Below are 15,893 nucleotides of genomic sequence, written 5' to 3' on the forward strand. Positions count from 1 at the left end.
AAGTACCCAGGCCTCAGGTCAATGTTTTGCGTCATATGTGGAAAACTCCTCCACTTCCCAAAGGTGGAAACTTTGGCTCAGAGAAAGGAAGCAGTTTGCCTCACTCACCCAGGGAATAATGCACAGCCAGAAAGTCAAAGGGCCGCATGTTACTTGGCCTCAAGCCATAGCTCCCTCCCACTTTCCATACTGGTGTTTAAAATACGTCCTCCCCAGGTGATGGGTCTCATTCCCCGGAAGCAGAAGGGTAATGAGAGTGAAGTAGGGCAGAGAAACAGCAGTGTCAGGGACCAGGGGTTCGGGTGAAACAAGGTTACCAGGGCCCCAACAAGAACGGACCAAAAGGAAATATAAAGGAAATCTGAGAGACACACCAAGTGTCAGGGGGAGAGACAGACACAGAGATGCCCTGGGAGGCATTCAAGCTCTTGCAAACTTTCCCCGAGTTAGGAGGACTCCCTTGCTTGGCTTGCTCGGGTTAGGACAGAATAAAGTCACATTGCCAGGGAAACAACCAGGGATGTTGCAAAAGTCACACCAAACCCAAAGCTGCACTGGGCCAGCTGGCCACTTCAAAGCAGTGGATAGGACTCTGGAAAGGGTGGGAGTCCTCTCTGGCCAGAAGACACTGCTAGTTGGTCAGAGAGGTAGGGCTGGTAGAGACCTCTGGATCCTGGTTCCCAGGACAGGTTCTGAAATGACCTTCTTGGAGGGAAAAATCTGGCTGCTCCCTTCATCTTGTTTGTTTTGTTTTCTAATTTCAGAAATAGCTGTGTGCTCTCTCCTGAGGTCACAGAGAAAGGCTCTGGCTTTGGGTTTGGGTGTCTCTCCCAGAATGGCTGATAATCTTGTCAAAGCAGGTGTGTCCACAGAGCAAGCTGTGGGGAGAAATTAACTAAGGGGGAAATCAGAAGCAAGTGTAACTTACATGAAACCAACTAGGTATGCTCAGAAAAGCAAATGATTTCAGCCACTAATATATGCCCTAGATTAAGGCTGAGGTTAAGGTGTGCACATCTGTCTCACATCGGGTGTGTCAGTAAAGGACTTTTGCAGGTATTTTAGACTGCAGCTTTTGCCTTACATGCTGACTTTAGACTCCAACCCGATGCCACTAGTGTCAGTTCAGCACCTTAGCTCATAAGCCTCCTGACTGTTTTCATCTTTCTGACACCTCAGTTAGGTAGCAGGTGGGCAGGGGGCTGGGGAGTGGCCCTGAAATTCACCAGACATGGACTTAGTCATGAACCTGTGGCCTGAGGTGCTTCTGGGCCACCTCTAGGATGTTCTGAGCTTAAAGCTCTGTGGGTCACCCCTTTGGGAGAAAAGGCCCACATCCCCACCCACATCCAGCCTCTCAAATCCCATCCACAAAGACATGAGGGAGAAAAAGAGATGCACAAAAATGTTAGCAGTCCCCCTCCTCCACCCACCCAACCACACATACCCACCCCCCCACACACACACACACACCCATACACCCACACCCACACACCCTCTTCATATAAATAAATACTTGAATACTGCTGATGGCAACTGAGAAAGAGAGCGTGCATTACATAAATAAATAAATAAACATAAATAAATAAAATAAATAAGAGGTTCGATAGGAGCCCCAGGCAAAGGGTCCCTCAGAGTTGCTTGGATGAAGGCAGTCTGGATGGGGGGAGGGCTCTTGGATCTGTCACTGCTGTCCTGCTAAGGAGGTTCCGTGGCTCCGGAAAGCCTTTGTCCCCACAAAGGGAGACTGGAGTCCAGGCTGGGCTCCTGGGCGGGGAAGAGGGTTATTTACAGTTGCTGTACATGCCCTACCAGGGCACCTGCCCCTGTCCCAGGCACCTGCCACCAGGCCTTCTGCGGCAACAGCACTGGCATCCATGACTCTTGGCGGGTGGAGCCCAGGTCTGGGCCAGAGGGCATCATGGAAAGGCCAGGTCCTCCTCTGTGCCTGGCTCCACTCTGCCTGGGGAAGAAGGACTTTCCCAGTGGTTGCAGGGCAGTTTCTGGCCCTGTGGGTTGATGTGAAGACGGGTGGGGGGGGGGAATGGCACTGCTTCCAAGAAAAAGGAGTTTTTTTAAATGTTCCCCCCACACATACACACTGGGTGTTAAGGGATGAAGACTATTTGGTTCTCTGCTTCCCAAAGCCCCGCCCTCCAAAGCTGGGAACTGTCCCTTCCTGCCCTCTCCCTCCAAGCCCTGGCCAGCGGCTGTCTGTTGCCACCACAAACTTGAAACTCACCCACAAGGCTCCGGAAAGCCAGTCAGCTGGTGAGGGGGATGCCCAAGAGGTTATTTTAAGGAACTTCTCCCTTGGGCTCCTGTTCTCAGTGCCTTCCGTGGCTGAAGCAACTGGTGGTATTTGCCTGCTGGAGATTGGCTTACCCTTGCTGCCCAGCCCGGGGCCGGGAGAAGGTTGGGGGGGTGGGGGCAGAAATGAAGGTGGGGCTTTCCCAAGCCCCTGAGAAACTCCAGAAACCAGCGGGAGCCACGAAGCATCCAAGCCCTTTCCTGCCCCCACCCCAGACTCCCGAGATTTGGACCTTTTCCCCGCAACCTGAGCCACTGTGCCCCATCCTGGCAAAATTCCTGAGAGGCAAAGGGGGTGACTTAGGCTGAGGGTGGGTGGGTGCTTGGCTGCACTGGGTAGGATCCAGGGTGTGGCAGTCTGGGCAGTGGGGAGGGGGCGGGCAGGCGCCAACCAAAGGGTAAGGCCAGACTGGCTGGCGCTGGCAACTGGCAGCCGGCCATGGCGCTGGGGAATGTTCAGCAGATGGTCCCGTGGAATTAGGCTGTTGCCAGCTTGTGGGGCCCAGGCAAATTTGGGAAGTGGGGGCTGCAGACCAAGCTGTCCTGACGGGCCACTACGTCCTTTCTCAGAGGTCATGGGGTCCCTGTGAACAGCCAAGAGGCATTTTGTGTAAATCACGTGGTGGCCTCTCCATGGACAGAAACCACTGGGCTCCTCTTCCAGACCAGGCTGTGATACTGGGAGCAGCAGACTGACCCCACCCTCACCCCCTTTTGGCTTCTACCCTCATGACCAGAGAGCCTGTGTCCTATCTCTAACACCTACTACCAAGTGAAAGAAATGTTCGTGGCCCCTACTCAGACCATCCCCTTCCAGGACCCAAGAGCCTTCTAGCTTTTGCTCTGGCCTGAACGGCCCTTGGTCTCTCCTAATACCCACCCCCCATGCCCAGCGGGGTCCATACCCGTGCAGCCATGAGACTGAATGTGGGGAGAAGGAGGGCAGGTGTGATGAATTACAGCTTGCCCTCAGGACGCATCCTGCGAGCAGTGGGGAGCAGAACTCTCTGTATGCTTTCCCGGCCAGATCCAAACTTTTGAGTCATGGACCCACGGCTTCTTGCAAACCTTTGAGGTTTTTCTGTGCCCACAGAAGGTGGTTCTCACCATTTGCTCAGGCCTGAGTGGAGCCCATGGGGTGGTGTGGTGGAGGCTCCTAGCAGCCCGACATACAGGCTGAAGCCCCCATACCCTCGTTTCCTCCTCCCCAGGAGAGCAGGAAGGACAGGGCCCAGGAGCCCTCAATGTCTATCACCAAGGAGAAGGCAGGGCGGGCAGGGAGTTGGGGAGGCTGGCAGAGTGAAAGGGGCACCCCCTGCAGGCAGTTGGCTCAAGGGAGGGCCCTTGCTTAGCGCCTCGTGCTGGAGTAGCTGTCTGCTGAGCTGTAGCTCCCACTCCGGCTCCGGCTCCGACTTCGGCTCCGGGAGCCCAGGCTGGGGCTGCGGGAGCTGCAGCTGCTGCTAGTGCGGGTCCTGCTCCGGCTGTGGCTCCGGCTCCGGCTGTGGCTCCGGCTTCGGCTGCGGCTCCGGCTTCGGCTCCGGGAGTAGCTCCTGCTGACTGAACGGCTGCTGCTGCTACTGTACCAGGAGGAGGTGCTGCTGAGGCCGCTGGAGGAAGAGGGGCTGGGCCGGTAGTAGGGGATGGGGCGTTTCCGGGCACTGCGGAGACCAGAGGGAGAAGGCATGAGGGCAAGACTCTCCCAGCCTCAAGCCAGGGAGCGTCGGCATTGTCCCAAAAGACATGTCCCAGCTCCTTAGGAAAAAAAAAATTCCCATTACTCTTCTCTTGCAGACCTGAGAAGATTAAGGAGATGGTCTCAGTCTTGTGCTGATATGTTTTGAAAAATGGTAATCTCACATTCTTAACACAGCCAGGCTGGGCTCAGAGAACCTCCAGCTGGCAAAGGAATGTACATCTAAACTCTAGTCATAGTTTTGCTTCACTATTTTTATTTTTACTAGAACCTTCTATTTATGGCAAAAAAAAAAGGAGGCTGATTTTCCATTTACTGTAGTGTATCAAGTTTCCTTTTGAAATAAATGTATAGGCCTCTTTAAAAAGGGCATGTCTATTTAAAGAAAATTAAGTAAGTAGTGCACTTAATAAGCAGACACGAAAATGGTGAGTGACTAAAGTTTGGGAAACACTGAATGGGTTCATCAAGAAGGACTATTTGGGGGTGAGTAACGAAACCAGAGAGGGTTTTGGAAATGCCACTCTCTTTACCTCAGCCTTCCTGCAAGTCCACCCCAAGGACACCCGGGAAAGTCAATGCAGTGGGTGCAGGACTCCGTTCCTGTGGGCCAGGCCAAGGCAGGGTGTTCTATGAAACGTCTGAGACGGTGATGCCATTATTCTGACTTTATTGTCTGGGACACAAGTTCTTTTTCCTCCTTCAGGGCATCTCCAGGAGGAGGCATGGGCAGCCACAATCCCCCTTTCCTTGTGGGTCTCTGCCCTGAGTAGCTGATACTTGGAGGACCACGAGGAAGACTAACTGATTGTCAAGGGTCATTTGCAGGGCAGCACTCAGCCATTCTCTCCATTTTGAGGACGGAGAAGTTTGTGTCCACTCAGACCTCAGGCTTCTCTTCTAGGACTTTTCTCATCTAAGATTTTACCTGTTACAGGAAACTTCATCCACTGAGTCAGACCATTCAGTCCACCACAGTGGTAGACAGCGGATCCTAGTATTCTGCATCTAAGTTTACAAAGTGCATTCCCATCTCTTTGCCCCCTTTCATTTCATCCTTATGATACTCTTGGTAGTCATTTCCTCCCTTAGTTCATGGGTGAGAAAACTAAGGTTCTGGACAGGGGCGAGACTTTCTCACTTCACTTGGAAAGTGGCATGGCCAGGGTTCCACTCCAAAATGGTGCTCTTCCCCTTGCCCTCCAGGGCTTCCAAGTCCTTTCGGCACCTTAACAATCCTATTGGCCTTCTCTACACTGGGTTCAGGGTATAATTATCTATGAATCTATTCAAGCTTTCATCAAGGCCTGTGTGGCCACTACTTGACTCCATCCCCACGAAAAGTCCGGGTTCTGTCCTTAGCTTGGGTCCCCATTCCAAGTTCTGCCTCCTCCTTCGATTGCCCAGCCCTGCCTCCCCGCCCTCCGTCCCCGCCAAACCTGACTAGGTCATACCTGATTCCCGGCCCTACCTTGGCCAGCCATCTCACCCCGTCATAGGTCCCGCCCCATCTTGCAAGCCTGCTGGGTGGGGTGAGGGGTGGGTGTCACTCGCCCAAGGCTTTGAACCAAAATCTAATTTCAATGGTTGGGGGAGGTCCCTGACCATCCAGAAATCCAGCCTGAGGGCCCAACTGGCGGTTGGGTGGGAAGGGAGTGGAAGCGAGGGTGGAGGTGGGCAGCCGGGCCCTCCTGGCCTCACCTGGTTATCCTCCGAGCCTCCAGGTGGCTAGGGGAGTCTCTCCTGCGCTTCCGCATGGGCGAGTAGGACCGCCGTCTCCGACGCGCACGCTCGCGCTCCCGCTGCTGCGAGTCCTTCTCACTGTACTTGGGGTCCCGCTCCCTGAAGGGGTGCGGTGGTGGAGGGGTGTTACCGGGGAGCTGGGCTGCTTGGCTTTTCTATGTGAGCGTGTGGGGGAGGGGCACTCACTTCTTACCCTCGCCCTCCACCCCTCTGGGGCTGGGAAAGGGGTCTGACCGGGCCCCTAGGGAGGCGGGAGGGAATAGGACAGGGCTGTGGGGAGAGTCTACGTGGGTAGGTGGGTACTGCGGAGGGGGTGCCGCCGGGCGTGTGTAGGGCTATCAGCCTTCGAAGGCATTGCAGGGGTGAGGATATGTTAGGTGGGCCTAAGTGCCTAGTAAGAATCAGAATCCCGGCTCTCAACAGAGGGATGAGGGGTAGAATTAGATGTAGGAGGAGACTGAAGGCTGGGGATGTGAATCCTGGGGTGCGGCTGATGGAATGTTTGGGGTGACTACATTAGGACGCAAGGAGATATATTTGAGGCCTCACTGCCACTCCTGATATGACAAAGGGAACCACTAGGATGAAGAATCATCTCCCCATCTGTAACCGCTTAATTAGAGGCTGGGTTGGAGAGGCAGATCTGAGCGAAGAAGTGGGGCCTGGGAGGAGGGGCCTATCCTGGGGGCGGGGCCAGTACCTGCTGGGACTATAGCGGGAGTAACTTGGGCTTCGGCGGGATCTCGAGCTTCTGCTAGGCGGGCTCCTCTTGCCAGACTTGGAGGAATAGCTGGGAGAGCGAGAGTAGGACCTGGGGGAGGGAGAGAGCCTCTGAGCAGCCTGTTGAACTCTGCTTTCTGGGGTTGTCCCATCGATCTAGCTATTTTATTCGCTTGGTCCTCCGGCCCCCCCTCCCCCCCCTTTTTTTTTTTAATTTCTGGAGGCCAGGCAGAGGAGCCCGGCCTTCCCTGAGAATGAAATCCTCTACCTTTTGTATATGGTTAATAATAATATCAACAAGTTCCCCTTATTGAATTCTTAGAATCCTGGCCACTTAATAGCTGTGTGACCTTGGTCAGATGATTTTTCTCTGGGCCACTGTTTTCCCATCTGTAAAATCGGGGTAATAATACTTACCTATTAGAATTTATAGAATTGTAAATTAAATTAAATTAGGGTAAATCACTTAGCATCTGGGCATATAGCCAGCACACAGGAAATACTGGCTATGATTATTATGTATTTTACTATGTGCCAGACTTTGAACTAATGTTTTATGTACATCTCATTTAATCCTCAACACTTCCTAGGCTTAGGTACAATTATCAATCCCACTCTATAGATGGGGACACAAACCGAGAGGTGATGTCATTTGTTCAAGGTCACTCAGCTGGTAAAGGGATTTGAATCCAGGTTTGATTGGCTCTGAAGCAACTTGAACCCAGATCTGTTTGGCTACTACCTGCTCCTGACTAAAGGACTAACTCCTATGCTATTCCCAGGCCTCTTCCCTCTCTTCTAGTGCCTCCCACTTTTAGAGAACTACTGCCTCAGTTGCTCCACCAGTTTCCCAGGAACATCTGCCCTCTTTATCAAATAGTGATTCTTTCAAATAATTTTCATCTCGCAATTGCAGATTTGATCTGCTGGTAGTTCCTGCCAGGGTTGAGAGGGATCGTATGGCCATGTTGGTGTTCAGTGGGAAAGAGGGCTGTGATGGATTAGCAATGTCTGCTCTGGGCACAGGCATAGTGGTAGGGGACGCTCTCTCATGCTCTGCGTTTGCCAGGTTTTTCTCATTGGAATGCAGCAAACTTCTCCTATCCTTTTCAATTTGAAAAGAAGTCTTGCTATGACTTGCCCTCACCTCAGTGTTCTTTAATCCCTTCCTTCTTTCATAGGTGATCATAATAACCATCCACGTTAAATAGCGCTCTGGAACTCTGTTCTTACATGCTTCCCAGGATGATGAAAGGAATATGGACAAGGAACAGCTCCTCCATTCTTAGTCCCTGAGACAGTGTCTGACCATAGCCCCCGGAAAATTTGCTTTTGCCCACTTGCTCTTTGGCTATACACTGAGAGACACTATAAAAAGGAAGAACAGGTTTTTGGACACTTTGAAAGGACATCAGGCATTTCTACCCACTGCACCACATGATGTGCCTTTTCTATAGAGCCATATGAATCATTTTTCATACTTAAAAATCAGAAGTAACTGCTCTTCTGAGCCATTGGTTCAATTTTTATCTTCTTTGTTAATAATGTAAATGGGGAAATTTCCCTTTTTTTGCTTTGCCTGCCAGGGAGCTCATAGTCACATTTGCAGCCCACCTCCATAGCAACTATGGTCACTGTCAATACCTGTGAGTGACTGGTCCCAGGAGCCCTTGCATATACCAAAATCTGCAGATACTTAAGTCCCTTATATAAAATGACAGTGTATTGAACACACAGGCCTTCTATAACTGGGGAGGTGAAATCTGCAGATGCACAGGACTGACTATACAGAATGGTAAGACATGTCTTTGGGACTGAACCTTCCTCCTGATTTAATTTCATCTCAATTTTTCCTTTAGCTTGACTTCTTGTTCTGTTTATGTCATTCTACCATGTTGACTATTTCTGTCAGCTTCCTTGCCTCCTTATTTTGAATGAACTGGTCTTGAAATAATGACCTAAGTAAGCAACTGTTTTTTGATTACATGGTTGCAAAAGAGGAATAGTTGAGTTGCTGTTGGGAATTCTTGTTTCTAGAGGGAAGTTGGACTCCATGAAGTCATGCATGGGTTGATTAAATTGGATGGACTCTTCCAATTCCTGAGATCTCATGGCTCTGTACTCTGCTGTATTATTATTCCAAATGAGAAAAAAAAATCAAGCAATAACCAATAGTTATTGGAATTGAGTGGTGAAAATTGCAGAAGTGGGACAATTTATCTCCCTGTATCCATGTACACTGCAATGTGCCTTTACAGCTCCCCCTAAGAGCAGCATCCTTTGTTTCTATCTGGATTGGTCTTGTGACTTGCTATGGCTAAGACAATGGCAGAAGAGCTGAGGCCTTGCATCTACTGCTATCTCTTGGAATCCTGCCATCACCATGTGAACAGACAAGCCTGCTGGAAGATATGAGGCCACATGGAGCAGATATGAATCAGCTGGGGTCATCCAAACCAGCCAGCTCCCATCCAACCACCAGCTGATGGAAGACACATGCACAAACCCAAGGAAAAACAGAAGAACTGCTCAGCTGAGCCCAGCCCAAACCCACAGAATCTGGAACTAGGTAAAAACTCATTGTTACAGCACAGGGAACTATGTCCAGTCTCTTGGGATAGAACATGATGGAAGACAGTATGAGAAAAAGAATGTATGTATTTGTATGACTGAGTCACTATGCTGCACAGCACAAATTGTCACAACACTGTAAATCAACTATACTCTAATTAAAAAAAAAAAAAGAAAAACCTCATTGTTAAGGATGCTACATTTGGGGACAATTAGTCAAAGATCATTGATACACAGGAGCTCATCCTCATGCCAATAATGACAGTCGAAAATGATATTATGTTCCAAGTCCTGATAAGTATTTTACAGTCCTCAGAACAATCCTTCAGGGCAAGAAATGTTATGGTTTTCATTTTGCAGATGAAGAAACTAAGGCTCAGAGAGGTTAATTAAAACTCAAGGCCACCAGCTCATAGCGAATGGATAGAATGGGCATTCAGACTCAAGTCTGTTCTACTCCTCTCCCTCGGGGGTCAAAGGGCACCTCCACTTTCTTTAACTAGTTCTCTCAGGAAGAAAGCACTGCAGAGTCAAGGTCAAAACTCACTCACCTTTTCCCAGAGGAGGTGGATCGGCTCCTGGTGTACCTGGGAGAGGCCCTGGGGTTTGGGGATCGGGAGGAGTGGCTGGAGGAATGGGTGCTGGCATAGGAGGAACTGCGGGAACACTCTCTCATGGGGGAGCTCCGGGCCATGGATGGGACCAAAGCGGATTTCTTCACCTCGGTGCATTCCGGGCATGGTGACTGGAATCCTCTGCAGTGGGGAGAATGGCTGTTAGCACTGGCCTGCCCGCTCCGAGAGGATACCCACCTCCCTACCTTGGCGCAGGCTGTGGTGCTCTCAGACGCATTTCCCCATCTTAGCACCTCTGCAAAGATTTCCCAGACCGTGCTTGTTGGAGAAGCAGAGATTGAGTGGGACACATACCACAAGGTGTCTGATGGGCATGATCACATCACGTGATGGAAGATTGATTCCCTCTTTTTCAGTCCCTCTGATTATAGGAATGAGAAAGCCCGGGTTGGGGACTAGTGGGTTTTTACTGGCTCTTTAACACTTGCAATCAATCTCCCAAAGAGAGAGAGCTGTAACTAACCAGAATTAAATATATTGTTTTATTATTATTTTATTTTGGCCACATCCATGCCACGTGGAAGTTCCCAGGCCAGGGAGTGAACCCATGCCACAGCAGCAGCCTGAGCCATAGCAGTGACAATGCTGGATCCTTAACTGGCTGAACCACCAGGGAACTCCTAAATACATTGTTTTAATCATGTACATTCTATTTAGGATACTTGATAAATTTTCTATTGAAGATAATACTATCAGTTTCTTTACTTTAAAAAGTGAACTAAAGTAAATAAGAGTAACAGTCATTCGTGGATATAGAACAATTCAAGGAGATATAGTTGGCTGATGGTTGGGGAATTGGTGCAGCCCATTTTGCAGATGGGGGAATGGAGACCCAGAGAAAGGTGGAGGCTTGTTCAAACTTACCCAAGGGACAGGGTCCTGTCACATTCTCACCTTGCCTAGAGCCATGCTGGGTTCCTGCTGGTTCTCAGTAAGGACAGGTTCATTGGGATTGAGCCAAGCATCAAGTTCAAATTATATTAATATGGTTTTATCATGATCCTGCTCACCCTCCAGTCTCAGCTCTGGCACTTTCTTCCCTTGACTCCAGCTATAAGGGACCACCTGTTCCTCCCGGCATATTCCTGTGTCCTTCCTAGTCTGCACGCTTTACAATATTCCCACTGCCTGGAAGCTTGTTCCCTCCCCTCTTCACTTAACAACTCTTTCTCAAGGGAACCCTCCTGCACTGTTGGTGGGAATGTAAACTGGTACAGCCACTATGGAGAACAGTTTGGAGATACCTTAGAAATCTATACATAGAACTTCCATATGACCCCACAATCCCACTCTTGGGCATCTATCCGGACAAAACTCTACTTAAAAGAGACACATGCACTCGCATGTTCATTGCAGCACCATTCACAATAGCCAGGACATGGAAACAACCCAAATGTCCATCAACAGATGATTGGATTCGGAAGATGTGGTATATATACACAATGGAATACTACTCAGCCATAAAAAAGAATGACATAATACCATTTGCAGCAACATGGATGGAACTAGAGAATCTCATACTGAGTGAAATGAGCCAGAAAGACAAAGACAAATACCATATGATATCACTTATAACTGGAATCTAATATCCAGCACAAATGAACATCTCCTCAGAAAAGAAAATCGTGGACTTGGAGAAGAGACTTGTGGCTGCCTGATGGGAGGGGGAGGGAGTGGGAGGGATCGGGAGCTTGGGCTTATCAGACACAACTTAGAACAGATTTACAAGGAGATCCTGCTGAATAGCATTGAGAACTTTGTCTAGATACTCATGTTGCAACAGAAGAAAGGGTGGGGGAAAAATGTAATTGTAATGTACACATGTAAGGATAACCTGACCCCCTTGCTGTACAGTGGGAAAATAAAATAAATAAATAAATAAATAAATCACTAGAACTGCATAATTCAAAATAAGAAAAACAAACAAACAAACAAAAAAACCACAACTCTTTCTCACAGTGCTGGCTTCCGACCCCCTGCAGTCTGGTTGTGTGACCTCCAATGGGTTATCACAGCCCCCAGCCCCATTGTCTTCTGCACCTCAGATGGCTCACTTAGGGCCTAAAGTTGTTGTCTCCCTCCCCAGACACTGAGCTCTCTGGGGATAGGACTCATGTCTCTCTGGACACTGTATCTTGGCACCCAGGACCAAGCCTGAAACTTATGTCCAAGGTCATTGGTAAATAGCTGTGGAATAACCACAGTGAGCCTCTGAGCATCCTGGGTGCTTCACAAGCATCATCTCACTCATTCCTCCCAGCAACCTTATGGAGTTAGCACTGCTTTATCCCTTTTTTATAGAGAAGACCCAGAAGGGCAGTTACTTGCTCAAGGCCACTCAGTCTCAAATCCTGACCTGTCCAGCTCCGAAGTCCACATCCCTGCTGCCTTCTGAGCTCTTGCCTTTACTGTCTGTGGTTCCCCTGATTTAGAGCTGGTGTCTCTGCCACTCTGCTCACAGCTGACATGACGTAAATAGCCATGAATTTAAAGATCAGATCCTTTATATTTCAAAGTGAAAGGCTGGGTCTAAATTATTTAATTTGGTTGTCCATGTAGATCACACTAAGCAGGTAACTGCTAGATGCCATTCAGGCTTAACTCTAGTTCTGGAGACAGATCTGTGTTTCAAACCTGGTCCTTATCAACTGAGTTTCTTAACTACTCTGAGCTTCAGTTTCCCCATCAGCTAAAAAAGAGTTCTTCTGGTACCTATCCCATAAAGGTTATATAAAGAGTTTAGGAAGTTCCCGCTGTGGTGCAACAGGATTGGCAGTGTCTCAGTAGCATCTGGACACAGGTTCAATCCCTGGCTTGGCGTAGTAGGTTAAAGGATCCAGTATTTCCACACCTGCGGTGCAGGTCACAACTGCCGCTCAGATCTGATCCCTGGCCCAGGAACTCCATATGCCACAAGCCAGCCAAAAAAATTAAAAAAATTTAAAAAAAAGGGAGTTCGGGAAGATCTCCTGGTACAGCACTTGACAAAGTACCTAGCATTTAGTCAGGGCTCCATAAATAATAGCTGTTGTTATTATTATTGTTATTGCTATTCTCAGTATTTCCTGCATCATGGCCCTGAAGTATGTCAGTAGATATCTGACAACATCCCTGCCTGTTCCTGAAGACACTGATGTTTGCTCTGAACCAGCCCCAGCTCCCATCCAAACTTGGGTGTGTGCTGAAGCAGGCAAATCCAAGGCCAAATGTACATATCGATGCCAAGCTGTTTGGCCAGGACTAAAGTGGGCCATACGATGGGGACAAAAGGTGCTGTATCCTTGAAGAAGCTGTTAACTGCTTTGAAGCTAGGGCTTTGGCTAGCTTCCTGATACCCTGGCCACTATGGACCAAAGCAGACTGCCATCCCCAGAAGAAGGAAGACCCCCATCATCAGCATGGCAGGGTGCCCCCGCAAAACTTCTTCCATCTCTTCTGCCCTTCTGCATCTGCCCCACTGGTTAAAGGTTCCCGGTTTGAGCTGAGTGGCTGGCATATAGGAGGTGCCTGGTAACCGTCCAAGGCACAAGGAACTGGATGCGTAGTACAGAGTAAGTGTGCAGCGAATTTTACTAGCTATTGTTGGGCCAGTATCCTCTGTGATGAGTCTTTTGCCGTGATTTCTTGAGTGAGAGAGTGAAGGGGGTGATGAAACAGTAGAATTAGAATTGGTTCATAAGGAACTTCATGGAAGTGTTTCCCACAGGAAAACTGCATCTAGCAAGTGTGTTAAGATAGGGAAAAAGTTGAGAAGTCTAGGAGTTCCCGTCGTGGCGCAGTGGTTGACGAATCTGAATAGCAACCATGAGGTTTCGGGTTCGGTCCCTGCCCTTGCTCAGTGGGTTGGTGATCCGGCGTTGCCGTGAGCTGTGGTGTAGGTTGCAGATGTGGCTCGGATTCTGCGTTGCTGTGGCTCTGGTGTAGGCCAGTGGCTACAGCTCCGATTTGACCCCTAGCCTGGGAACCTCCATATGCCGCGGGTGCAGCCCAAAGAAATAGCAAAAAGACAAAAAAAAAAAAAAGTTGAGAAGTCTAAATGGTAAGTGGTCTATGATAACTTGATCTCCCTTTGCCTAAAATTGTCCCACGGACTATATATATATATATATATATCTGGTGTGTGTGTATATACACACACACACACACACACATATATATACACCAGATATACAGGAATTGTTAAATGTACTTTCCACACATAATCTCCCCCACTACCATATCCTATACCAGAGTAGTACATACACTACAATCAAAAACCTATACTCACACATCATTATCACCCAAAGTCCATAGTTTACATTAGGGTTTGTGCTTGTGAACCCTGTGGGTTTTGAAAAATGTATGATATGCATCCACCATTCTAGTATCATACAGTAGGGTTTCAGTGCCCTAAAAATCCATCCTTCTCTACCCTTGAACCCCTGGTAACCACTGATCTTCTTACTGTTTCTATAGTTTTGCCTTTTACAGAGTGTCATATAACTGGGAATCATGGAGTATGCAGCATTTTCAGATTGGCCCTTTCACTTAGTAATAGGCATTGACGTTTCCACCATGTCTTTTCATTGCTTGATGCCTTGTTTCTTCTTAGCACTGAATAAGATTCCACTGTGGGCATGTACCAGTTTATTTATTCATTCACCTACTGAAGGATATCTTGGTTGCTTCCAAATTTGGGCATGAATAAAGCTGCTATAAAAAATTCATGTCCAGGTTCTTGTACGGACACAAATTTTCAATGCATTTGGGTAAATACTATGGTATATTTTTAAATGACAGTGACTTAATGTTAGATTTTTTCCTGTGATTATTGATCAAATTGACATGTTTTTTTCTTGCTGTGCCTCCATCCCTCGTCCTGATAACAGTATCTTGCCTTTCCTTCAGAGAACTAGATTTCCCCCAATTTCTTAAATGGGAAGCCTCATTAGTCCTCATGGTGGCATGTGACAAATTCTAGCCAAGAACACTGCGTCCCCTGGGCAGTGTGATTGGCTGAGAGTGGGCAAATGACCCAAACTGGGCCAAAGCAGAGCCAATGAATACTTGCCCTGATAGTTTGCTGAAATCTGGGGTAAAGAGGCATTTTTCCTTCTATTAGCTGGCTAGACTGATAAAATGTTGACTGGATGGCATATTTGCCAGTACTTTGGGAGGATCCGCTTGAGAATAAAGCTAAGAGAGAAGGAAGCAGAGCTGAGAGATGTCATAGGAAATACAGATTCCCAGTGACATATTTTTGAGACCCTGGATCCAGCTGTACCCAAAGCTGAAATCCTTCCCCTACTTCAAATTATGCCCATTTGAGTTTTTTCCCTCTCTATTGCATATAAGACTCCTGGGTCAGAGTGTGTGGTTCGAGGGTGAGAGTGTGAGATGGTGGAGCTCAGGTAAGAGCCCATCTCCTTCATTCCAGGTGCACTGACCTTGACTCTCTGCCCCTGCTGGTTGGGGAGAGATTCTCCGAAGTGGCCCCTTTGTTCTGGGGTGAGGAGGTGGTGAAGGAGTTCCCTGAATCAGAGGTGTGGCCGCTGTGTGGGTCCCGGCTCTTGCTCAGGCCCCCAGTGGGGCTCCCCTTCTCCAGACCCCGTGACCTGGCTGAGCTGATCTGCGTGGAGGGTGGTGAGGAGGTGTCATTGCCTGAGTCATACTCCTGGGAGCGTCCTCTGGAGGTGGTGAGCGGGCTGGCTGTTTTGGTAAAGAGGTCAGCAGCGGACCCCGACCCAGTGATCTGAAAGCAAAAACATCCGTTGGACACTGCTGAGCACTAGGCCTGTGGGCTGTGACTAAATAACCAAGAAATGTTTACCATCATGATGCACTGTAACGAAAGGAAAGAGAGAAGAGAGGAAAGAAGAGACGCCAAAAAACAAAAGCACAAATTCCTGAAAGAATACCACAGAAAGGAGATCTTTTTGTTTTGTTTTGTTTTTGTTTTTAACCCCCTGCTAGGATAACTGGAAGATTTAGGTATCATGCAGAGAAAAAGCATGCGATCCAGATTAAACAAAAGAAAAAAGGAAATTATACAAAATTTAATTTCTAATGAATTAACTCAAACAAAAAGACAACTTAAGAGAAAGGGGGTGTGTGCGTAAACACCCTTAACCTAAAACAATAATAAAAATAAAGAAAGGGGGGGAAAAGAAAGGAGGCTATGGGCCTGAAAAAATATATATCTTGGAACTTAAAAACAAAAAAAGGAGATAAAGCCAAAATTT

General features: G+C 48.4%; 1 protein-coding gene across 1 annotated transcript in view; it reads right to left on the reverse strand.

Annotated features, from left to right (window-relative positions):
- Positions 1-3,012: 3,012 nt before the first annotated feature.
- SRRM4 (serine/arginine repetitive matrix 4) overlaps positions 3,013-15,893 on the reverse strand; it is a 32,381-nt gene continuing 19,500 nt past the window's right edge. The window contains exons 6-10 of the mRNA XM_047762633.1: positions 15,099-15,403; positions 9,589-9,792; positions 6,447-6,557; positions 5,705-5,845; positions 3,013-3,968 (exon numbers count right to left, since the gene is read on the reverse strand). Of these exons, the coding sequence (XP_047618589.1) occupies positions 3,659-3,968; positions 5,705-5,845; positions 6,447-6,557; positions 9,589-9,792; positions 15,099-15,403 (1,071 nt within the window). The 3' untranslated portion in view covers positions 3,013-3,658. The remainder of the gene's footprint in view (positions 3,969-5,704; positions 5,846-6,446; positions 6,558-9,588; positions 9,793-15,098; positions 15,404-15,893) is intronic.

This window comes from Phacochoerus africanus, chromosome 15, assembly GCF_016906955.1.
Source record: "Phacochoerus africanus isolate WHEZ1 chromosome 15, ROS_Pafr_v1, whole genome shotgun sequence".
Taxonomy (NCBI): domain Eukaryota; kingdom Metazoa; phylum Chordata; class Mammalia; order Artiodactyla; family Suidae; genus Phacochoerus; species Phacochoerus africanus.